This window comes from Centroberyx affinis, unplaced genomic scaffold (genome assembly GCF_046629955.1).
Source record: "Centroberyx affinis isolate AG114_WGS23_722 - 3 ecotype Tasmania unplaced genomic scaffold, CSIRO-AGI_Caff_v1 ptg000177l_1, whole genome shotgun sequence".
NCBI classification, from domain to species: Eukaryota; Metazoa; Chordata; class Actinopteri; order Beryciformes; family Berycidae; genus Centroberyx; species Centroberyx affinis.
The window spans coordinates 395,425-420,702 of NW_027278874.1; the positions used below are offsets into that span (position 1 = coordinate 395,425).

Genomic DNA, 25,278 nt, shown 5'->3' on the forward strand with positions numbered 1-25,278 from the left:
TTGTCTTTGTGCCTCGGCCACAGAGTGAAAACATCTTCCAAAGACTTTTCACAGCCAAGATCCTTTTCCAGCAGAGTCTCAGAGTCTCAGACCGGCTTGATAAAGCAGCACATCACTGTAATCTAATTCAGCAGCCAGTCCCTTCAGATAGAGCAGATATTAGATTGATAGCAGCAGGCCTGCAGTTCTGCCGCTGGTTTACAACATAATTACAGTAAAAGGTCAACAGAGACCCAAACAGTCCAGCTGAAGGATAAACTGAGAAATGTATTGAAGAAGAAGAAGAAGAAGAAGAGGTGTGGATCCTGCTGCTGGAAGTCTTTACTCAGCCGTCTGGTTCACAAAATTTAGAGCAGCATTATGTTGGTGTCTGACTTCATAAATTCATTAGAAACTGCAGAAGAGAGGTTTCTCCAGAGTGTCGGTGGCTTTTTCAGACTTAATGAGTTTGAGACAAAAACAAAGCTCAAATCTCTTATCTTCTGACATTTTCAGACAACTTTCATCATCAGCTGTCAATCATCTGTGTTTTCTGTGGATCACCTACAATCTGAATGAAATATATTCTCACAAAACAAAATCAAATGTGGCTTCATAAATCTCTGTCTGCACTTTTTTTTTATACATTACTGATCAAAAGTTTGTGTGTTTGTGTTTGCTAATACTTGTGTGGGGGCTTGTGTGCATTCATGAGCGCCTCTATGACTGTCTGCACACCTTTATTTATTTCATCTACTCTTCTACAATCCTTTGATTCCTCTGTATTGAGTAGTTCTTTCTGATACTCTCTCTGCCTCCCGCTTCCTCTCTCTGTTTCTTTGATGTTGATGCCGAACGCCACCAAAAAGTTCAGCTGCGCTCGAATTTTCTGCACCAACAAACGAGAAAACGAGGCAACCGTGTTTCTCTTTTTGTTCAACATAAATGTGTTTATGACAGTTTTCTCAAGTCGATTACAGTGTGAACAAACAGCTCAGGTTGTTATGAGGAGGATTCAGAATAAAAATTTAACTTTGTCCTGCTAATCTGTGACTAAGAACAAAGCATGTCACCTGGATCAGTGGATCCTAAAGTGGGGGATCAGCAGGGGAATTTGAGGGTCCCAGAATTTTTTTTTTTATATAGTTTTATTTCATTATTCTCTCACTCTAGAGGTTAGAAAGTCAAATCCAACAACAAGAATCTTCTCAGATGTTGTTCCTCTTATCAAATGGGTTCTGAGGTCTAATGCATTTCTATTTGGGGTCTCGTGTGTCAGTGTGTCACATCAGCAGCATCGCAGTTTCCAGCCGCTGTGTTTCTGCATGGATCTGTCTGATCTCTCCAAGTTATTTCACAGGTGTCCGGCTGCCTGAAGCCTCTGATGGGAGGCGAGACGGCCGTCGCACAGCTGAGCGGGTCGACGGCTGAGCGGGTCGACGGCTGCGGCTCTTAGCAGATAACCCCCGGAGCCGCTGCCGCTCGGAGGTTTTAAATCACAAAAGTAATCAGGATGTTCCGCAGGGGGAATCCTGGAGCCTCTGAGGTGAGAGAGATCTAATAGATTCTCCCACAGCAGATATTTCCTCCTCTGTGACTCGGACACAGCGGCAGTCAGACGCTTCAGCTTCAGAGGACAGAGAGCAGGAGAGCGGGGGAAAGTCAAAACGCCGACAGTTTCTCCAACGTGGAAGATATTTCCACAGGGGAACAAGAGGAAACCTTTGCCCTCTGTGAAACGCTTTGCATTCTCCACCTTGCACCAGGAAATCGCTGATGAAAGAATCCATTGTCGAGGTTTAACCCAGACCAGACATCAAGGATCTCATCAAAACAGATTAGATTGGCCTGCTGCCTTTTGGAGCAGCTGCATGGGCAAATTCTGACTTTGCTGTTTCCTTTCATGCGATTGTGATTGTAGTTTTCCTTTTCACATTGTTGTTTGATGTTTGTCTCTTGGCCAGGTCTCCCCTGAAAAACAGATTAATCTCAGTGGGGTTTCCTGGTTCCATAAGGGTCGCATCAGAAAGAACAGTTTTAAAGGAAGCTCTGCAGTTCGCTCCCTGTGGTTTTTCAGTGGCAGGACTGTCATGATGTTATAAGCTGAGACCGTCACAGCAGAGTGTTTTCTTATTCCTGAATGTGAATTACTGTGCCAGTTTTACCAGTTGCAGTTTTGCAGCACCGCTATCCTCTTTTGATCATTTGCATGTTTCATAAACACTTCATAAAACTGCACAAACTGTCACCCGCTCTAGTCAGATGATTTAATTACACAGTAATTCAAAGTAATTTAAAGTTTCTTTTGGAAGTTTTGGGGGGGGTTTTTTCAGCTTCATCTCACCTTTTGTCAACTGTTACAAAGAATTGCATAAACAAAATATATGGACAAAACATAGAAAAACAAAGCTCACTAATAAATGCAGTTATCCAGGACTGTCCTGCATTATTTACTTCACTGATATAACATATGATAACTGCAGTACCCAACCTGCACCTCGTTCTCTGAGGAGACATGCACATTCACTTCCTATGGATCCTCTCTCGCTCTCTCTCTTTTCATCAATAATAATGAATGGAGTGTAATGTGTTTTTCTCCATTAGCTTTGAACTGTGCAGGAAAAAGCTGGCTGTGGTTTCAGGGGTTTAATGATAAACGTTGTAAGAAAACTGAAACAATCTGATGCAAATTCGTACAGTCTGATTATCTGTCTGTGTGTCAGTTTGATCTAAACGTCCCAGTAGAATAACTGTCTGTCATGTTAAATCCACATCTCGGTCATTCCCATACTGAATGACATGTAGCCTTGACCTCAGTCAGACATGTTGACACATCTGAACACACAATGCTACCGGGAAAAGGCTGTGTGTGTGTGTGTGTGTGTGTGTGTGTTGGGACGGCCCCCCTCCAATTAAAAAGCATCTCTTTAAACTCCCTCGCTGTCTCTACATCCCTCTATTGATACGCCTCACTTGACCTTCTCTCTCTCTCTCTGTCTCTGGAGAGAGAAAGTAACTTTTCCCTGCCCCGTAGAACAAAATGACCATAATCTATCTGCAGGGGTTGATAAGGTTATTGATCAAAACCAGTGACTCAACCATTACTTCACCAGGTGCTGAGATTTCTGCCTTTCAAAACTCACTTTCCAGCCTGAACTCTGTTTTGGAACAATAACAGAAGAAGGTGCTACAGGTGAGCGACTGACATTGAAAAAAATCTTATGAAAGTTAAAAAGCCTCGTTCTCAAGCCAAAAGATCGAACATTTCTGTTGGATCTCTGCTCTAATTAGCTACCTTGCTCCTCTCTATTGTGAAATTGTGACTTTATTGTTGTTGTTACAGGCCACCGTAGCTCAAGGGGAAACTTGTGTAGGAAGAGAAAAATTTGATCGATGTTGCTGCAATTCCTTCTTTAGAGGTTGATAAAAGCCATAGATTACTTCACTTTAAAATGTAGCTTAACTCTAACACTGTAATATTACAACCTGTTACATGCATGTCTGTACAGCAGTACTGAACAACAGACTGTACTGTCCATACAGCAACACTGATGCCATGTTGTACTGGTCAGGCTGGACACGCCTCTGTCTCCAGTCCTCCAATCACCAGCTGATAATCAATGCCTTCCATTCAGGAAAGCATCAGCTGACACTGTGGTACCTCTGCTTCTCACTCGGCTCCAGACAGACAAGCAGAATAAAATATGACTGAACGGTGAGCGGAGAAGGCCGAGGTGAGAAAGGTTAATGTGACTCATGTTCAGAAAGAAAGAGAAGATCACAACAAGCCCGTTCCTCCAGGCTTTCCTTCCTCTTCCACAACCAGGATTTGATGTTTTTTTTCTGTGTTTATGAGGTGAAACTATGATGCTGAAGAACTTCACTTGGTCTCCATTAGGGGAATATTTTTCCCTTCTCTGCTGTGCGTTGCTGCCCCTCTGCTTGTTGTTTCTATCTGCAGATCAGCAGCACAGGGAGCTGAAGACTAAGAGCTGCATCAGTCTGAATATTGTAGAAGATCCGCTGTGTACTTGAGTCACTAAGAACAACCTGAACTCATCAGCTAATGTACACAGTGTGGGACAGATGTGGGACAGTCAGAGGTTTCAAAAGTATCGTTTAGCATTTTAAAAGCCTGGCTGAAAGAGGTGGAGGTCTGACAGGGTTTGGAAAGGCATGCTTTGTTTATTAAGGTGTTAGTGGAGCGTAGGATCTAACTTTCCTGTTGAGTTTCCTGGCTGAATGCACTGTCACCATTATAAGAGCCACTGTTATCTTCATACAGTTTCAGAGGAAGGAGAGACAGGGAGGGGGGGGGGAGAGAGAGAGAGAGAGAGAGAGAGAGAGAGAGAGAGAGAGAGAGAGAGAGAGAGAGAGAGAGAGAGAGAGAGAGAGAGAGAGAGAGAGAGAGAGAGAGAGAGAGAGAGAGACATGGGGCTTTGCACCATGACACAGATGAAGCCTAGTATTAGACTGATAAATATTTCCAATGAAGAATCTCAATGGAGATGTTTCAAGTCTCTCCCCAGGCTTTATTTGTGTTCACAACCTCTACAGCGGGGATGACAACAGAGAGAAAACAGGGAATGGGGCTGTTGTGATCTTCCTCAAATTCACCCAACAAATCCCAGACATCCACTTCTTTCCAAATGACTGACTAATTCAAAACCTTCTTGAAGAAAACAGTGATACTGTAGAACTGGCAGGGAAATCTGTAACTACACAAAGTAAGATATGCTTCAGTGTAAGACCAGTATTTATTTATTTGACTTCTACAATGCATATACTGTATAATATATGTAATGAGCATTTTCTTACCTTTCATAAATGCATACATTTTGAAAATGAAACCCCTAACACTGGCAGTGTTGGTGCCTTGCCCTTCTCACTGAGCCACAAGGGACGAATACAGGTGGAGACTGAATGTATGAATAAGCAGAAGAACATAAAAAAATATATCTCCTTTGGAATCTCTCTCATTTGAGGTCTTTATTCCAGTTTGACGAAGCCAACAGCAGTTACTCTGTAAAGTTACATTCACAATCCTCCTTTTACCCGACACACAGGTAAACCTCCAAATCCCCCGTTCACAACTTTATTCCTCAATCTGTTGGTTACAGAATCATCATACATTAGTGATTTCTCCCCCATATTTCTAACACTCCAGGCATACATACTTATATTTACTATTTGTACAATATATTGTCAACTTCATCCATTCATCAGTCCATCCAATCCCCCATCCACATGCACACACACATCAATGCTGTACAAATTTATCGAGAGAACATACATTTTCAAAGGCCTTTTGCCTTAATATTTACTATCCATTAGCCGAGGAAACACACAGGTGTGTACCGTTGTTTTTCAAGTTGATGTTTTCACCGCTGCGAGATGATTTGTTCTAAAAGCGCAATGGAGGAGGTGATGCGCAGAATACAGATGTGATACGAAGAGTGGCGTCGAAGCCTTGGATGAGTACAGACGACCGTGGTCTGGTTCCAGTCTTTCAGGAAGAGAAAGAAAGATTTGGAGAAACAGAGGGAGTAGGAGAGAGAAACATTGAGCATCTTTTAATATAAAGAAAGAAGGAAACAAAGAAAGAGAGTGAGAGAAAGAGAAAGAGGAAGAGGAACAAAATTAGTAGAAAAAGAGGGAAATGGGATGTTCTTCAGCAAGGTTTAGTTCCTGGATAAGAAATCTCCATATATCCGTCCTCGTTCTCTTGGCTAGTTGGTTCCACCTCTTCTCTCAACGTGGATCGGTAAGAAGTACAATAGTTGGGTTTCTTCTGTTGGTTCCCCAGTGTGGTTCAGGGACAGACTGAGCGGTAACGGCAAGGGCAAGATACAGGATGGTCTTCTGTCTATAGAAGTGATGTGAAGATACAGTACGGTACATACGCGGTGCAGCGAGCATCACCTCCATGATCTCCAATACTGACGCCTCTGTCGGAGGCTGCTGAGGCTTAAAACCAGCTCATTTGATCCAGTTCATTCCTCTACTGTCCTCAATAGAAATCTCCCAGTAGCTCCTTTGGTCTCAGCCAGTCTATCCAGTAGTAGAGGCTTGTTTTGCCCATGGATTGGCCGTAGGAATCCAGTGTAAGGACAGGAGTGGATGTCAACTTTGCAGTAAAATGGCACAAATGCAGCTGTGGAGAAATGAAATACGAGTACTGTCAAGTGCAAAGAGTCTAAACTTTTTGGTCACTAATACGTCTATGTTTTGGTTCGTGAAACGTTAGCGTGGCTTTGGTCCAGGAGGTTGCGAGATTGGAGAAGCCAGTGACCGCAGGTTGGGTGGAGATGAAGAGATGCTGTGCCGGGCCAGGCCGAGCCAGGCAGGGCCGGGCCGGGCCAGGCCGGGCCGGGCTGTTGTGGGCGGGGCCATGCTGGGTTAGGAAGAGCTCTGCGTTGGGACAGGATAAAACGGCTCGTCCTCTGGCGTCTCCGTCTACCTGCCGAAGATGCCCTCGTACTCCAGTAGAATGAGCTCCACTATCTGGTTCTGGTAGACCATGTGGACCGCCATGTTCCAGGTCTCGGTCTCGGGCCGCAGCAGGGTGGGGCCGAACACGATGGCCACGCTCTGGGTGGTCATGCGGTTCTCCTCCCCGTGGTCGATCACCCTGGAGAGGGAAGAGACAGTTAATAGTTAAAGTTAACCATCCAGGCAGCAGAGGAGCAGAAGTTCAGACGCTCAGGGTTCGTTCAGACCAGAAGTGGAACGGATGCAAACCGGGTTTTGAACAGGGCTTTTCTCATCAGAAGCATATTTCTATGTGCTCCAGGAGCTTTCCCTGAGGAAAATGCACAACATGGAGGAGAAAGGACAGTGAAAACAAGCAGAGAAAATAGACTCCATGCTGAAACTATCGCTGCAGGTCTGTCTTCACTCACACCCAGAAACATGGGCGCCAAAAGGAAGCAGGCTATGCTATGCATCCGATACGAGTCCGTTCTGCGTCTGAACAAACCCCGCTGCTTTGTGTAAAGCACCGTAACAGGCAGCCAATCAGGAGCCTGTTTGATACAGAGCCATTGTTTTACTTTGATTTGGCTCACGGACAGAGAGACTGTACGGTGGCCAGCAGGGACAAACTCTGAGAACAGGAAAACACCAAAGTACAGAAACGAGGCATTCACTTTATTGTCTCAAAGGTTAGCTGCCAGTGTGACAAGTGACCCTTTTTCATTTATCTGCTAAAGGCAAATTGTACTGCCATTTGGTGCCTGGCAGGCGGTAATTTCAGACCCTGGTTAAACATCATTAAAAATGTATAAAATGATTTGTATGAAGGTCTGAATTGCTGAAAAATCATCCTTTTAATCTCTGTAGGTGATATACATTATTTGAGAGGTTAGAGAGTGGCGTCTATCCACTGAAAAAACTATATTAATATACCAAAATATATAAAGAAGCATGAGTGTATTGTGATATGTATTGTTCTGCTTACGTCCTGAGGTGTTTGAAGAGGACCTGCATGGTGTCATGGTTGGGCCTTGGCAGCTGTTTCACCAGCTCTTTGATGGACTGGACTCGCTGCTTGTAGTCTGAAAACTCTGCAGCATGGAAAAACAAAATTTGTCAATACACTGGGATCTTTCAGTATGTATATTGTACAAGCCGTAATCATAGGCTACAGTTTCACCACCATTTTCTCCCTGCATTCAGTGTAGGCAATTCTGCAATTCAATACAAAATTAACAGCAGCAAAAATCTTCCCATAAGGTTTCCTTGGACAAAATCCTCATGAAGTGGGAGTCTGTGACATGAAGACGTTTGAGAACTGCTGGGTTTGGGGATTCACAACAGCAAGCTTCCAGTCACAAGTTTGCTTCCTGAGTAATTATTGCTTCACTGACCCCATTTTTAATGATACAGACAGTAAAGTCGTTTAAAAATGTGAGCACATGCATTAACAAAGCCTGGGGAAATGGACTTGTTCAGACTCTAGTAATAATGATGTGGAGGTGTGCTCAGAACGTACTGATGGCGCTGACGAAGTCGTGGAAGAGAGCGTAGGTGAAGAGCGGCTCGGGCAGCTCTCTGAAGTACATCTTCAGAGCCCCGGTGGTCACATGGATGTCCTCCCACTTCCCGTCCACCAGGTTCACCTTCTCATCTGGAAAAACACACACACACACACACACACACACCCACCATGAAGTAACAGTGCACTATCAACGGATCCTTAAACTAGCTTACATGACCTTAAGCAAAAGAAGCTGCCAGAAATACCATTCAGAATAATTTTTTCAATCATTTGTCATTTATTTCATAATATTATTTTTCAATGTCTTACATTCAGTGAAAATAGGAGTTGTTAATAAGTTTAATAATAATAAAATTATGCATATAGCACCATTCATACATAGAATGCAACTCAAAGTGCTTTACATAAAATAGATTGATTACAATAAATGGATTAAAAACAGTAAATGGATTAAAACCATTACATTACATTAAAATTTCAAAATCAGTCCAGCATAGGAATGACCCTCTATGCCACTGACAACAGCAATTCTAAAATGATCAACTCATAAAATGACAAGCAAACAATAAAACAGAAGAATTTAAAAAAAACACTGTAAATGGTAAAAGGCAATGTTAATTAAAAACTAAGTTAAACATATGCTGTTTGAAGGAGCTGTTGCAGTCTTTTTAAACACAGGAGGGCAGTAACTTACCGTGATTGACAGCGTAGCGTAGTTTCTGTATGACAGCCAGGTTCCCACTGACTCTGTACAGCCCGTCCACACACAGACCTGCAGGGGAACATGGGAGGAAAACCAGCTTTACAGGAGCAACACCCAAAAACCCTCAATCAGGCTGGGTCCAATAGTATTTGCAAATAATTCTTAGGGTTTGTTTTAATCTGCTTGGAGTACTAGATGTGTTGAATGGGTTGAGTGCCAGAAAGCTTAGATTGATAGGCACAGGACAGTATTTCAAAGTTATAATAGTATACTTTATTGTCATTTACAACGTACCTGACACTATCTGAGTTATCCTGGAGCAGTAAACTCCACCCATCTGGCAGTCCAGGCAGGTTAAAACAAACTCTAATCATTATTCGCCAACTCAGGCCTGGTATATTGATAAAGCTGGGATCGATGCCACCCACCGTTGTTCTCCACGTGGTCGATGCACATCTTGACAAAGCTTGGCACCGTGCCGCCCTCCCTGTGACACAGACTGGACAGGCTGCAGCCAAACACCTGATCTGAAGAGGCAGAAAGACGAAACCACGGTCACAAAACGGTCCGAAGTCCGTCTGATATGTTTTCTCTATGCTCATATCCTCTGACAATAATTAACATTAGCCTCAAGCACTTCACTGTGCAGAATAAACAACTGTTTTATTATGGTTTCAGCACAAAAACTTAAGAGGTAGAAACCATTAAAACGGATTGTCAATACATTAATACATGAAGCTGCTTTACAATCTCAGAAAACTAGTATTTTTTATGTCACATAGGGAAATCCTGGTCGCCAGTGTTAATTATTAGAGTGATTTTAAGAATAATATGAGCATAGGAAAAACTTGAGATCTATCAAAGAGAAGGATGTTTTGGTACTAGAAGAAAACAAGTCTAACAATAAACATGTCACAAACATTTTAAATACAGGACTACAGCTTTAAATAACTTAACATTTCAGGTCTGTACCTTATTTCTCTTTCTATTAGAGCATAGGAGATTAAGTTTGTCTCAGCTCTCTGAAATATCATCTAGACCAAAAGCTTAATACAACAAATAACAGAGTTGGCTATAATTATTGGATTAGATGAGATGAAACTTTAACGATCCCTGGGGGGAAATTGGGCCGATGCAGCAGTAAGAAGTGTTAAAATACATCAAAGAAGAATAGGATAGCAATAAGATTAGAGCAAATGGGGTTCTATAAAAAACCCAACTGACAATTCCAACATTTGGACAGAAAGCAGACATGTATGAATGAAAAAGATAGATTCCAGAATTAACAGGATGTGTGAAAAAAGCTGTGGTATTATCAGTAGGAGCAGAATTTAATGAGACAGAAAGACCATGTGAGATTTGTGCATTATGAAAAAGGTAGAGAATTATGAAAATTATAAAACCTCAATATATATGCGATCTATAACAATGAGAAGAATATGAGATATGAGAAAATTCAATTACTTTTTCCACAACTTTCCATAACTAAGTCAGAGTGCCTCCATGACCTAAACATCTTCCTCCCTCCTGGTTTGTTAATATTGTTTTTCTACAGGAGTGAACAGTCTGGTTTCCACTACAGCTGGACTGAAAACCACCAGCTAATGCAATAAATGTGTGAGACAAGTCCTGTAAACCGATAGGTAAAATTCCCTAATATTCCCTGACTTTCCCAGAGAATTGATCAGATTCCCTGACTCTCCCTGCCTGGAATACACTTCTCTAAATTCAAATTCAATTCAAAATACTGCGAAAAAACATGCATCTTAACAGCTCATTTAGTCTCATATTCAGCCTTTCAAATCTTATTTTTTTTGGAAAACCAAGAGAAGAATTCGACAACATTCTTGAAACACGTTGATTTGAACGCCACTAGCAGATTTTTTTCACTTATTTGAAGAAAATTATGATTTTATGACTCAATAACAGACCAAATGACCTGTTAACATGAGTTTTTTTTTTTTTTGGCAGTGCGGTACCTTTGATGTAGCCCTTGTCTCTGACGGCCTGCAGCGTGGGCCGGCGGGTGAGGAACTTCTTCAGCTTGTGCCGGGTCTTCTTGTTGTCGGAGGCGTCCATGCTGGTGGAGCTCTTCATGGCTGCGGGGGGGAGGAGGACATGAGACGGGACAATGTAGTCCACCATTTGCCTCAGCACACCGAGCGGCATGAACGCCATCCCCGTTTTGGGGGAACGAAACTGATGAGCAGTTGTTTTATAGCGCAGGGAGGCACTGAGCCAAACAAAAGCATGTACACACACACACAGATGCACACACACTCTTTTTGTATGCTTTCATTTTCAGACTTGTATATCTACACTAGCAGTCAAAGGTCTGGACACACCTGATTGAATGTACTATGTTTTTCATTCTCTTAAAGCCATTTTGATCTAAAGGCTTATGCTTAAATGCTTGAAATTTGCTTCTTAGACAAATATAAACAGTGAAGTTGATGCCTATGTATGAATTTCTTTCCAAAGCCTTTGCCTTTCCATCAAGGCAAAGCCTCTGTATGATGTGTGTGAGTGTTTATGTGTCTGTTTATTTGTATCACACACACACACCATATAATCCATACAACAACAGACACACACACACACCTCTGCCCTTCTTGGAGTCTCTGTGTTCTTTCTCCTTGTCCTGTTTCTCTGCGCCGGGCGACTCGGGCATGTCCTCCTCTATCGCCTCATCAGACTCCCAGGCCTGCAGGAACACACACACACACACACACACACACACACACACACACACACACACACACACACACACAAGGAAATAAAACCTCAACTTTGGACTCTCAGAATACGGTAACAATATTCTTAATCAGTTGATTGGAAGTGATGCCAGTGGTCAAGCCTGATTAAAGTGACAATCCATCTTAAAACCACATGTTGATCATAGTTTTGGATTTTTCAATTGTTTGTATTTTTATATAGTTTTCAAATTCCATTTCAATTTCAGTTTAGTTTTAGTTTTCAGTGTTTAAGTTTGTTTTTTATTTAGTTTATTCAGTTCTAGTTTTAGTATTTCTGGTATAAAGGTATAAAGATAGAAGTTCAGACCAGGTATATTGTATATGTTTGCAACAGGTATTGTGTAACACAATAAACCATAAATTAATTTAAAATTGTATTTACATTAATTTTGCAATTAGCATTCAGCAATAAAAAGCCAAAGATTATCTGCAAAATTCAGTCTCTTTTTTGTCCAGCACATAAACAAAAAGATGAAAACTAAAATAATTTCATGTGTTTTTATTTTATTTTAGTTAGTTTTACGAGTAAGATAGTTTTAGTTTGGTTGTAGTTTTTTCACATTCTCGTTTTTGTTGTTATTTCAGTTTACGTTTTTTTTTTTTTTAAACACTTAGTTTTGCTTTAGTTTACTATTAATTCATTTTTATAATTTTTATTTATTTTTACCCATTTTATTCCTCCTGTGTTTGCCTGTTTTATTCCTCTTTAACCGTTTTTTAAGAACTCATTTATTCCTTCAGCCATCACTGAGCTAAACAGACTGCGGCGACAGCTGGGATCTTGTGAACAATCTATCCTTAAATCACACCTTACATTAACTAGCACATATAAAATGCACTTCACTAATATAATATAAAGGCACTTTATCTTGTAAAGTAAGTAATTGCACAACAAATCAGCCTCAGTGACATTCAAGTTTTCTACTCTAATGTTAATTCAGGTGTAAGGGCGGAGGGAGAGGGGTGGGTGGAGGGACTGGGTGTTTGTGTCGGTGCTCACATGGGTGCTGATGGTGTCCTGCAGCGCTCGGTACCAGTCGTTGATGATGCTGTCGTTCTCCGACTGGATCAGCAGCTCCGTGCCCTGCCGAGTCTTCAGCTGCAACACATTAACACCGACATCAACCAACAGCAAACTGCATGAATATCACTGTCTAAGCTTCAGTTTCATCAGATGTGTGAGTGTCTGCACAGCAGACCTGGGTCCATTAGTAATGCCAAAGTATTTGTTTTAGCTTGAATTGCTTTTGTCTCTCATGTATTCACAGAGTCTGCAGGTTCAGCAAGTAAAATGTATCAGTTTTTACCATTAAAGATTTCCAGTTACAATAAATTTAACACTATGCTGACCACAAAATTAACCATAAAAAGCAGGAAAATGGTGAAAAACGGACACCTGCTCTTACAAAATGTGACCTGAAATAAATATAAAGCATGAGTCATTTTAAGATGTTTGCTTACAAAGTAGTTCTGTTTTTGAGGACAGACAATATTGACTGGTGACGAAAATGGATACATAGTGTTTTGGAATGAAACCCTTTATAAGACCTTTCAGGGCCTTGATTTCAGATAATACAATATAAGACATTTTAAAAGACCTGAAGACCTCCTCGTTTTGACCCTCTCTTAGTACAGGATGTGTGGGCTTTAGTGCATCCAGACAATTCAGATGGTGTCAATAAGTTGTCATTCAGAGAAAAGAATACAAAATAGATTTTGAAATACTATTGTAATCATTTAAATTTTCTGGCACTCTTTGTTTTGACTTCTGTGGCAAATCCCAACCATTTCATACTCCAAGAAGGTTAAAATGAAAGAAAACAAACTATAAGATGATTTGAAAAAAATACTAAATCATTCAGGTCTGATGACACAAATTAGCAGAGTCAAATTTATTTATACAAAGCTTTTAACAGTCAGATTTGTGATAAGGTTTACAGGGAACTAAGGACACAAATCTATTAAATTAAAAACAAGCAGTAAGAACCAGGAAGGAGAAATAAAGTCAACGTGAGCTCTCCCCCACCTCTAAAACGTGCTTCTTGCTGGACTTGTCCTTGGAAGCCCAGTCCACTGATCCTCCCTTCAGGTCCACAGTGAACTCCGGCTTGGACTGACCGCCTCCAAACTGAGTGGAGAGAGGGAGAGAATCAAGAGACAGGCAGGTTAATACAGACCAGGGCTGGTCAGACTGGTTCAAAATGACTTTTAGCCTTTCAGGGTTCTACAGTACAACCATTTCTGTAGCACAAGCTCATAAAAATACAATTATGCCACTAAGGAATGTGATTAGGGAGCATACGTGCAACTTAAAATTCAAGTAGGGTTTGGTGTTTCACCTTCCTAAATTACTTTTCCTGCTAATTTCTGAACTTTGGACCTCCTTGGAAGTTACAAGTCGTGGAAGTTACAAGGAAAGTGAGGATTTGAATGCAGGCCAGATAGTCAGTGGTTTTTAGTATTCTGTCAAAGCAGACAATTTTCAAAAACCTCCCTTTCTTCATCCTTATGAGTTTTGGCTTATGAGTTCTCAAGATCAGGGAAAGGGTGACCATATGGCGTCATCAAACTGCATTACCTGAGGTGTTTGAATTTTCCTTCACTGTGAGAGCTCATAATGCAAAACCCATTAGAGAGAAAACTCTGGGGAAATTTTAAGAAATTGCCTAATTTGCAAACTAACAACTTCTCCTTTGACATAAGCATTTCAGTTTTACTCCATCATCCTACTTCGGTCCACACACATGCAACCTTTAAAAACACAGCACATCTGAATATTATCCTGCCTGTGTGTCATGCTCTGTCCATGTAATGGCTAATCGGCATGCATGACATGACACTCCCCTATTGGTGAACTGAGAAGCTATTTATATTCACAGCAGGCTTATGAAATGCATCCGTGAAATATCAATAGACCTACATCCTGATGAACCACTAAACTTTAAAGACTTTTCAAATCCCGATGAATAAATCTGTCTCTGATTGGCAGGATGGCCTGGTGGTTCATGAGATTGGGTTAGCCACAGTTTCAATCCCTGCAACAGCCAAAACACTGAAACCTAGCGGTGGGACGATATATCGAAATTCAATATATCGCAATGCAAAAATGTGACAAATGAATCACGATGTTAGCTCCATTTTATTCTGCTGTAGAAATCACAAATGAGACGGCTTGCCCATAACAATTTCACAAGCTCTCCATTGAAATTATATTATTTGCACTTTGTAATGGCATTTTTAAATTGTTTACATTCTAGCGAGCCGATGCCAAGATTTGTGGCTCAAAAATAAACATAATTCTGCACAGTCAGACGTTGTTGTCACTGAACCTTTATATATTACATCGTATCGTGGTTGTATCGAATCGTATCATGAGATAAGCATATCGTCCCTCCCCTACATGCTCACTCAGTGTAAGTTTCTCTGGGTATCTAACCTAAAACATAAGATGTAAATGATGATTCTGGCATGTCAAACCACAACCGAAACCTACTTTGTTAAGAGTTAAACAGTAATCCCTAATCCCTGCCCCATGCCAATGATTGACCAATACCACACAGAGGGGTGGGGCCAGAGCGTGGCAGACAGGTGGGAGGAGGCATGCAAGGAAGAGGAAGAGCGGGAAACACACAGAAGGAAGGACGAAGGACATACAGAGGGGGTGTGGCCAGGCCCAGAGTAGCCGAAGGAGACAGCGGGACGCCGCTTAGCCGCCGGCCTCCAGTTACTCAACAGCGACAGGAGCAACTCAGGGAAGGAGCCGCTGCGGTAGTATGGCTTGATGGAGGAATGGATGGATGGATGGATGGATGGAGAAAAGGAAGACGTGTGGGTGAAGCAAAGGGATGGAACAGGTGGAGCCAGGAGATACATGGAAAGAGAAGGAAAAGGATACATCCAGGAAAGAGAGAGATTAACCCCAGCTCCCCTCCAGTGACCTGACAAACAGTTTAAAAATTTTCAAACAAATCTTTCAGGAAATGGTTTACAAGCAAAGTATAAACCAGCCATAAAAGAGAAGTGAAAAGAAAATAGGAAATGGAAGATAAGGAAGAAGGATGTTTTTTATATATTTATTTGTCTGCATACTTTTATATAGGCATCACTTTTATGTAAATTCTGCTTTTATTCAGTTTTTAACTGAGCAAAAATATAATAAATTCAACTTCAAGTTCATGAGAAAGGCACTGGCTGGCAGCCTGAACTTAATTTAGACTGGGACTGGGACTGGTGACGAAAATCAGACTTCTTTCTTCAATCATTCTTTAAGACAGACTGTTTTAAACAGAGATTTGAATGGATTGAAGAGGTCACTGGAGGAAGTGTTTTAATGTAAAAGAGCAGTGCAACACAACAGACAACTGACCAAGACCCCTGCAACCCCCTTTATTCAATGGCCTTGAATCTGCAGTGAAAAATCCCCATTCCGTCACTGTCTAGACATTAGATACCACAGGATCTTGTGTTGATGAGGAGCAACCTCCTCCTCCTCCAGCAGGAAAAGGTTCCCGTCACTCACCCAGCTGGTCCCGCCTCCCTGGCCTTTGGCAAATAGCAGCGAGGATCCTTGGAGGACTGTCCAGGAAGAGGTCCAGTTCTTCCTGTAGCGGATAATTCACAGACACTCTTAGTACTGCAAGTCATTCTGTACAAACCAATTTCAAGTCTTCCCTGTGTATTCATCCAGCATGACAGTAAGAGTGTTTAGAAGTAATGCTTTCATTATGATAAAGAACCACATTTTTTACTGTAACTGGGACCAAAACAGGGACACAACTGAAATTACGCCCAAGAACTAAACTAAAGGTACCGTACTGACAAGTTTCAGCTAAAGACTCAGCTCTACTCACCGTACTTTCTTGCCATGCTCAGTGATCTTTGTCACATTCAGAACGCCACACTTTTCAGACGGCTGCAGAGAAAAACAAACGTTACTAAATACTGTGATGAAGCAGGTTACAGGCGCAACAAAGCCCGGCGCGAGAGAGACACAAACTAGGGTGAACAAACCGAATCACAGACGAAGAGAAAGCAGCAGTCATCACTAAACCTTGGTAAACATTAAGCATGAAACCCAAAGTGTCCTGCCAGAGAAAGCTCTAGATTAAAGCCATTTTAAAATAAAACCACCACCTCCTCCTCCACCAAAGTCCCCGCCACCGAAACAATCACCACTTTCAGCTCGGAGAGAAATGTCACTAATGGGCTCCTGTCATTATGCCCATTCAGAAAAGGAAAGAGGTTAAAAACAAATATGTGCACACAAACTGGGGCATCACATTAAAATGGATTAGGAAAAGGGCAAAAGTACAAAAGTAGCACAATAGACTCAGGGGTGAAGTTGCCTTAATACTTTATATGAAGGATTAGCCAATTATCCTTTGCTGTTAAGTTGGTGACACACAAGGCAACAATTTTTTTGGGCAACATAGATGGGCAACGCTCCCAGCAAGAAGGCCAAGAATCTATTTAAATTATCCTTAGCAACAACAAGCTCCTATGTGATTAAAGCAACAAAGCTGAGGCAACTTCTTGAGTAACATTTCCCATCAGCGTTGCCCAATAACAGGGTTTCTACATAGTTTCAGTTTCAAATAAAATTCACTTTTTCCAAACATGAATGTCATGATTTGATTTGGAGATTAACGCAGATAGTCGTCTCGCCCCTGCTAGCTATGCCATATCGCTCTATAGAGGAAGATTATTCTTCAAAGCAACAAATATCAGAATATGTGAGATGACAGGGGTCTGAAATCACAGACAAGGTGTAGTCTTATCTATATTGGGACATTTTGTCATACTTTTTGTGCAATTTCCAAACTTATCTGGACCTGAAAATGACCGAATTCCTTTTTCATACATTTCCAGTATTTCCACACCTGTGTAGAAACCCTGTAATTAGCTGCAAAGTGTGTCACTGCCTGTAACCAGAGGCCATCATGACCCCTCAGTGAGGTGGGGGCAGATACTAACAGAGGTGGGGGGCTTGGGAGACGAAGGGCAGGAGTCAGAGTCAGGAGAGGAGGGCTTGGGGCTCAGAGGAGCGTCCTGGTGTGGAGACAGGGATGAACAACACACTGTCACAACAACTGACAACACATGTTGTTAATGAGAACACATGACAGGTTAAGGAGACACAGACAGCTGAAGATAGTGTCACTGACAGTGTGTGATACTCCTTTAGAGTTAGAGTTATGACAGCAATGAGATCACTATGTGGCGGAGTGTGTGAGTAGATCTAAGCAATGAACATGAGCTGAAATCGGATAATAAACAACGTGGGGAGGCAAGTATTCATCAGAAGGTTCACGTCCCTATTAAAAACCACTTAAACTCAATTATAATCATTATTTTTGTAGATAAATCATTGTTGTACCATTGCAGCCACACTCTTGAATACACATTTTCATGATTGAACATATTCATCGTTTCCTTGGTCAAATGATTCAAATTAGTAAGTTCAATCAACTCAGGTAATCAGGCTGGAAAAACAGGTGGATTTGTCAGTGGAAAAGGGGCGCAATGTGGGCATCATCATTCTCGTCGCCCTGATCATTATCATGCAAGGTGATTGTCTGGCTTGGGTTTAGGGACAAAGGCGATGATTGGTTCGCCAGGAGTCGAAGGACAGGCCACTGACTTGGTGTTTGTACGGGTGTAGGCGGGCGGAGCCTGAGCGGAAACGCCTGGTTTTGAGCAGCCGCTGCAACACAACCAGTCTACAACTGTAACTCTGCTGCTTTCATATCATACAGGTTATCACTGGACAGAACAGGAGTGCAGACAACAGACATCATCTGGACCTGGAAAAGGGTCGTTCTTGGGAGTATTTTTTTCTATCCATACACTGGCGAATAGGAATATGTACTCAAGTGGTTAGACATGGATTTTAAGATTTCTTTTTCACTGGAAATTTGGAAAACTGGAAAACTGTCTTCTATTCCTAGCTGTGAAACATCTGCACCGTGAAGCTAGTCCGAAGTCTATGGATTTCAGATATGGGTGTCAGACCTTGTCATTGGGATCCAGGACGTAGGTGCTGTGTCTCCACTTGGTCAGGACGATGGGCTCCACCTGCTTCCTGTCCAGACTGCGGCTCTTTGGAGCGTCTCCGGACGGCTGGGGAGGGGAGTGGTTGTACTGGAGGGAGGGCACCGGTAAAAACAGGGTTTGTGTCAAAACACTTTAAATTCTACCACTTCAAAAAGTAGATAGATGTGGCAGTTCATCTGATTATGATGAGCATTCGTTCTCAATTATTTAATAGGTTGAATATGACTGCTGCCTTATGCCACAAGTTTACAAAATTGTAAAACTTCACTAGGCAAGATGTTGATGTAAAAACACATCTGTTTTATCAGCCTAAATCACAAAATGCAGCTGCAATGGAGAATAGCGTCCCATCCTTAATATTTGACACCTTATAGACTCGCCCTATTTTCCCAAATTAAAGTCTAGTGTCAGGTTTGTACACTTCTCCAGCTACAGGAACTGACAAATCCAAACTTAAGATGCTATGAAGCATCACAGACCGGCCTGGTTGGTAAACATGAGCGTGCTGTGTGCAGTTTACTGAGGTCATGCTACAGGATTTCTGGGTGTTCAAGTTCAAATTTTTCAAATAGTTACCCTTAGCTGCCATTTCGAGCTGCCGATATGCAAAGTTGCCTCGTGTGGCTTTAATTTAAATCACGTTTAAATTTTGAAGAAAATCAACGTAATGAATTGAATGGATTGGAACCAATTCTAGTTAAAACAGTTCCAGTAAACAAGACTTGGTGTTGTTTAGCTTTGTAAGACTGGTTAGGAGAAACTAACTAGGTGTCAATGGAGATGAGAGCTTCAGGCTCTTACCTTGGGCAGCTCCCATTCTGACCTGGAGCCGTCTGCACTGTAGTAGTAAGGCCTGCCCTGGTCGTCAACATGCTTTATCCACTGGATAAAACACACACACACGCGCACACACACACACACAAGGAGAAAGATCAGACTCACTGACCCTACCAGTGTGTTTGTGCTCCGAGATTAAACCTACTGACCAACACACAAACACGAAGCCTAATCCTCTTCATCAAATGATGTGAACAGATCATAATGTTGAAGTATTATCTGTGTGTCCTGTGTTAATGTTTTGTAGCAGTAGTGGTTGGGCGTAACTTTTTATTTAGCTTCCACATCCTTCCCTTTCCAAGTCTCACTGTGGGTTAAAGTGCAAATTGCAGCACTGGCAGTATTTTTTTAAATGATCACTTCATATTAATGTAAACATGTAAAGTATTCTTTTAATTAATACACTCAATCTATTTTATCTTGGATACAAATATATGACAAAAAAAACTTCTAAAAACTGGGAAATAGTTATGCTTGCCTTTTGAAGAAAATTGAATTAAATGGCAATGTTTTATAATTTTCTCATTTTCTCTGGGCACTGGTGGTAATTCACTTGCTGCGGTGGTGCACCATCACTGAATCAGTGTAGAGGAAACATATTACACCTCAGCTGGAAATAATAAGTCGCCCCAGAAGCCGCTCACCCATGCAAAACCCCAGAAATCACCACAGATAAGAGACAGCAGTTGAGCGCCGTGCAGCCGGTACCTTCTCGTTAGTATAGTCGCTGATGTACAGCGTGTGGCCGTGCTCGTCCATCTCCTCCGACCAACCGCGCGGCGGCGAGCCATACTGGCTGTCTGATTGGCTAGAGTAGGTACTGAGGCAGGTGTCCTCCGACGACAGAGGCTGAAAACGGCCGATGGAGAGCGAGAGGAAGGGAAGGAAGGATGGCGAGAGCGAGAGGGGAGTGGTCTGCCGTTAGCGTAGAGAGAGAGAGAGAGAGAGAGAGAGAGAAAAGAGGAGAGAAGAGAAGAGGAGAGAGAGCATCTTTCACCACAGAGTTACAGAGCAGGAAAGAGTGGAGTGAACCCAGAACCAAAAATCTAAAAAGTAGCACTAAGCCAAGAAACTTCCCAACACCACTATAACACACACTACCAGCCAAAAGTTTGGTCACACCTGATTGAATGTACTATGTTTTCATTCTCTTAAAGCCATTTTGATCTAAAGGCTTCTGATTAAATGCTTGAAATTAGTTTCTTAGACAAATATAAATATTGAAGTTGATGCCTATGTATGAATTTCTTTCCAAAGTCTTTGCCTTCCATCAAGGCAAAGGGCGGCTATCTAAAATATAAGATAATTTTGATTTGTTTAACACTTTTTTGGTCACTGCATAATTCAATTTGTGTTATTTCATAGTGCTGATGTCTATACTATTATTCTAAAATGTGAAAAATAGTAAAAATAAAGAAAAATGTGGTGTGTCCAAACTTTTGACTGGAAGTGTACAGCACAGTACAGAACAGAGAACCAACAGACCCAGCAGACAGCAAAAAAATCACTAATACCTCTGCTTGACTTGACAGTGTGATGTAAACTAGAAAGTGACTGCTGCAGTGTTTTGTGACAATTAATTAAACAAGTGGCAGTGACTGCTTTTCACCTGTAGGTGGCAGTGTGGTATTAGCCATTGTTATTTTCAGGGGTTGACTCAAGAAGCACTGTTGACCCGAAGTGATTCAGGCTGATTTGATATAGCTAAGTGATTATAGAGTGAGAGAGAGAGTGTGTGTGTGTGTGTGTGTGTGTGTGTGTGTGTGCGTGTGTGTGTGTGTGTAGGTGTATGATAATGTGTGCACTAGGTATCCACTGTTGATCAAATAAATCAAAATTGCATTACTGACAACTGCAATTTCTAAAATTGCAACAGGCTGTTTATTTTTTTAAATCAGTTTTCCAGATTGTCTCCCAAACAACTGATTCTGGTGTTGCTGTATAAGTTCCATTAAATTCAGATTATCAGCAGCCCCCACCCACAACAAATGAACACTTTTTCAGTGTTGAAACAACAAAATTATGTAGATGTGTCTACGTGTATTGCTATTCATACTGAAATCACAATATTTGAAAAAGCCCTGTTGTATATATACTGTATTTTCAGTGTTTTCAATATCTGTCTCAAATGCTGTAGCTCTGACCCATGTTGCTACTAAAACTGATTTGAACTTCTGCAATTTCCAAATCGCAGAGGCTGCAATTAATTGCTTAAGAGAGAAGGGCGTCCAAACTGGGTTTCTGAACAAAGTGTTTTAGTGCTACAGGTACATTTTGGTACAATATTCGTGAAAATCTTTCATCAAACTCAGTAAATCCTGCACACACATCTATTTTTTTTTTTTTACAAAATCACATTTCTTTAAACAATTTTAAAGTTCTAAAAATTTGGCACGAAAAAATTGACAAGTTTAAATCTCAATTGCAATATTCTGTCAAATAATCACAATTCAATTTTTTGTCAATATCTTTCAGCCCTTGTTGCTACGACACTGGTAAGTATATGTAAGTGTGTGTGTTTACGTCTGCAGCCTCCACATCTGACCCGTACCTCGGCGCTCTCCCCTGTGCTGTGGCTCTCCCCTCGGCAGCTCCCGGTGCTGGTGTCCCGGGCGCGGGGGGCTTCCAGGTCCGCTCCTGGCTGCAGCGGTTGTAGTAGAAGTGCCTGCCGCTCTGGTCCTTGTGGGTCTCCCAGTCGCCCAGCACATGGAGCGGGGAGCTGGAGGGCAGGGGGGGCAGGTTGGACTGGGAGATCTTCAGCTCCTGCAGGTTGGTGTAGACGGGCGACTCGGAGCGGCCGTGGCCCGACGGAGACACCGTCTGATGGGGAGAGAAAGAGAGAGAGAGAGATGTGTGTAAGATGTGTGTAACGTGTAATTTTTGAAAAACTCCCGTCTGACAAGAAAATGCTGTATATTCTTGGAGAAAAATGTGAGCGTGCCACTCTAGATGCCATTTATATAACATCCTGTGAAAACCTGAGAGAGGAGAGACACACTTAGAGACCTAAGTACTAATACTTTCTATTTTTCTTTATGTGTGATCCAATAATTGCAATTTTCTATTGTTCAATTATTTTTATTGTTATTATTACTACTTTTTTTGATTGTCACTGTTTTGCTTTGGCAACAGATACTGAAGTATTTAATGCCAATAAAGCTCATTTGAATTGAACTGAACTGACAGAGAGAGATGGATCTGTGAGTCATCTGTGAGAGGCTTAATGTCTGTTATGTAATCAGGGAGAAGTTCCTGGACAGTGAATGATTGGCCCCGATGTAAGTCGACACAAAACACATTCACAGCTCTCACAGCATGCAGCAACAGCAGGAATGCGAGTTGGTGGACGCTTTTATCCAAAACACCTTAAAATAACATGCATTTTTAAAACGAGTGGTACTGCAGAGGGAGATTCAAACCCCTAACTCTAGCAGTGTTTATGCCATGCTCTATCCATTGAGCTACACATGGAGTCAAACCCCTGACCTTTGCTGTGTTAATGCCTTTGCTCGGCCCATTGAGCTACACAGGAAACTACTTAAAGGTCAAGAGAGAAATAACAAGCTCTAGCTCAATCTGACATAGCTGTCCTTAACTGTGGAGGAGAAATGCATCGAGTCAAATCAAAGAAAGAGAGCAGGGGAAGGAAGTAAACCGCAGACTAGGAAGTGAAAGAGGGATGGACCGGGTACACAGAGCGTTAGGAGCTGTCGTTATATAACTGACAGTGGCAGGGACCGTGTCAGGTAGAAACAAGGAAGTGAAACTGACTATCGAGATGTATCCTGAACATTGGAAGGACAGTCTGTCCTCCAGACTCATCCTTACAATAGTAAACAGGGCACTCTGGTGACATTTTCACCCAAGAAAACTGAAAGAAAAATGGAAAAGCAAAAGTGGGAAGAAAAGTGGAAGAAAGTGAACGATGTAGGGAAAGAAATCACATCACTAATTTTAATCCCACATTGTTTTTCAATTTCCTGGGCTTGCTTGACTATATTATTAGAATCATATACTACTAAAATGTTAGCACTGTAAACCCCTGGATAAATCAGTTATCATGAACATGCAAAAAAAATTAACAATCCACTATGAAATGAAAGAAAACCAATCCACCCTAAAACAGAATTCATATATGGAGAATAAAAGTTAATTTCCAAAATCCTATATATCCATTTTGTGCAAAATACTCAAGTCCCGCATTTGATACTGCTCAAATATAAAGGACCCAGTCTCTAGAAGTGTTATAATTTTATCAATAAAAAAATAAACTTTTGATACTAATTGAACTGTTAAAATCATGAGCATAACTGCCGTTTCTTTTTAGTTTTGAATTGAACACCTGTTTGCTAATATTTTCATTCTAAAATCTCTGCCACACTGCAGAAATATTCCAGGCCTTTGCCTACCCGTTAACCAGGGCGTGAAATTTTGACTAACCACCGACTAAAATGTTGTTTTTGTTGTTTGTCAACAAAAAATTTTTTAAAATGTTTGTCAACAAAAAATAACCCACTAGTTTGGCAGGTAACCACATAGTTGGTTACCTGCCAAACTAGTGGGTTATTAAATAGTAGAAAAGGCTGGTGAATCTGGGGATGTACTGGCCACTATTGCAAATGGACAAAAAAAGTTAGTTCCCTATCCTGCTGTCAAGGCTCAGCCAAACAATAAAATCAACACAACCTGTATTAAGTCTAACTGCAACATCTCCAGAGCTTTAGCACTAGCACGCCCCGTCTAATAAGAGAACATCCTTCTTTCAAAACCCTGACAAACGCCTGATCCAGTCAATGGGCCGTTCACCATGATTATTTCATGTTGGCATTACAAAGAAGCTGCGTGGTTGTGGACCAGGTCATAAATAATGCCAGCGCCCCGAGGCCTCCGAACACGGCGCCTGTGATGTTTTTATTGCAAGGGGATCAATAGGGATGAAATATGCAGGAGACGAGCAAACAGGTGGAGGAACCAATGAGAATCGACAGTTCAGCGGAATAGAAGAAGTCCTAGAAGTTCAATATTGTACCACAACATGACAAACTAAAGGTGTAGAGCGCATAATACAAAAAGGTCTTCTAACTACGTTTTATTTTCAAAGTCTTTTTATTTAATTTTCTGCAGACATGACAAAATCAGTAGTTATAGGACATGACAAGGTGTCTGTAACCAAAAACCCACATACCCTCCCACCCCATCATCTCCACACCCCATATTGGTCCATATTGGTCGTGACCACTAAAAAGAAATGATAAAATAAAAATAGATGAAGTATAAAGTGAAATAAGAGGATAAGTAAATAAACATATGTATGGGACTGACAAGCCTAAATATTACTTTCACAGCAAGTCTGGGCTTTCAAAGCAATATGTTTCGGAAAGATATTGCTTTGAAAGCCCAGACTAGCTGTGAAAGTTTCTCAGCAGCTGCCGCCTTAGAGCCCTTGAGCAAAGCACTAGACCTCAGCACCCAGCAGCAGAAGACTGCAGCAGTACCGGACAGCTCAGTGACTTCAATGTGTGAAAACTGTATGAGTGTGAAAGCAGGATGCAGCTGAAAAGTGCAGCTGCGCTCAGTAGGTAAACACATAAAATAATAAAATACCTTGGGTGGTGAGCCACAAGTAAACACATCATCGTCTCCCTGTGTTGTGAGCGGATGGAGCAGACTTCTCCTGAAACGGATCATGGTTTCTGTCCCAGCTAACTTGTTTGGCTGTCTGTCTCATATATTGCAGGCAGTTTTCAGCACACACTGTTCTGCAGTCTTGCTGTACAACGCTGAGCGAACATGTGATTTAGTGCATGCGGCTGTCAAAGGAGGAAGTCCTGGCTGTCAATCGACCGTTAAGAAGCCAGTTAGGCACTATCCCACTTCAGTGTTACCCACAAAACCACACTTTTCCCATGAGGTCGCCGCTATTCTAATTTTAACTTCATTTAAGTGGTAAG

General features: G+C 41.6%; 1 protein-coding gene across 1 annotated transcript in view; it reads right to left on the minus strand.

Annotated features, from left to right (window-relative positions):
- Positions 1–4,733: 4,733 nt before the first annotated feature.
- LOC139657561 (rho GTPase-activating protein 12-like) overlaps positions 4,734–25,278 on the minus strand; it is a 68,925-nt gene continuing 48,380 nt past the window's right edge. Inside the window, 17 exon segments of the mRNA XM_071535452.1 lie at positions 4,734–6,610; positions 7,439–7,544; positions 7,973–8,107; positions 8,673–8,750; positions 9,110–9,208; positions 10,661–10,780; positions 11,283–11,385; positions 12,438–12,536; positions 13,464–13,565; positions 15,957–16,038; positions 16,288–16,349; positions 17,411–17,485; positions 18,449–18,577; positions 19,292–19,372; positions 20,036–20,242; positions 21,879–21,943; positions 21,946–22,147. Of these exon segments, the coding sequence (XP_071391553.1) occupies positions 6,436–6,610; positions 7,439–7,544; positions 7,973–8,107; positions 8,673–8,750; positions 9,110–9,208; positions 10,661–10,780; positions 11,283–11,385; positions 12,438–12,536; positions 13,464–13,565; positions 15,957–16,038; positions 16,288–16,349; positions 17,411–17,485; positions 18,449–18,577; positions 19,292–19,372; positions 20,036–20,242; positions 21,879–21,943; positions 21,946–22,147 (1,920 nt within the window). The 3' untranslated portion in view covers positions 4,734–6,435.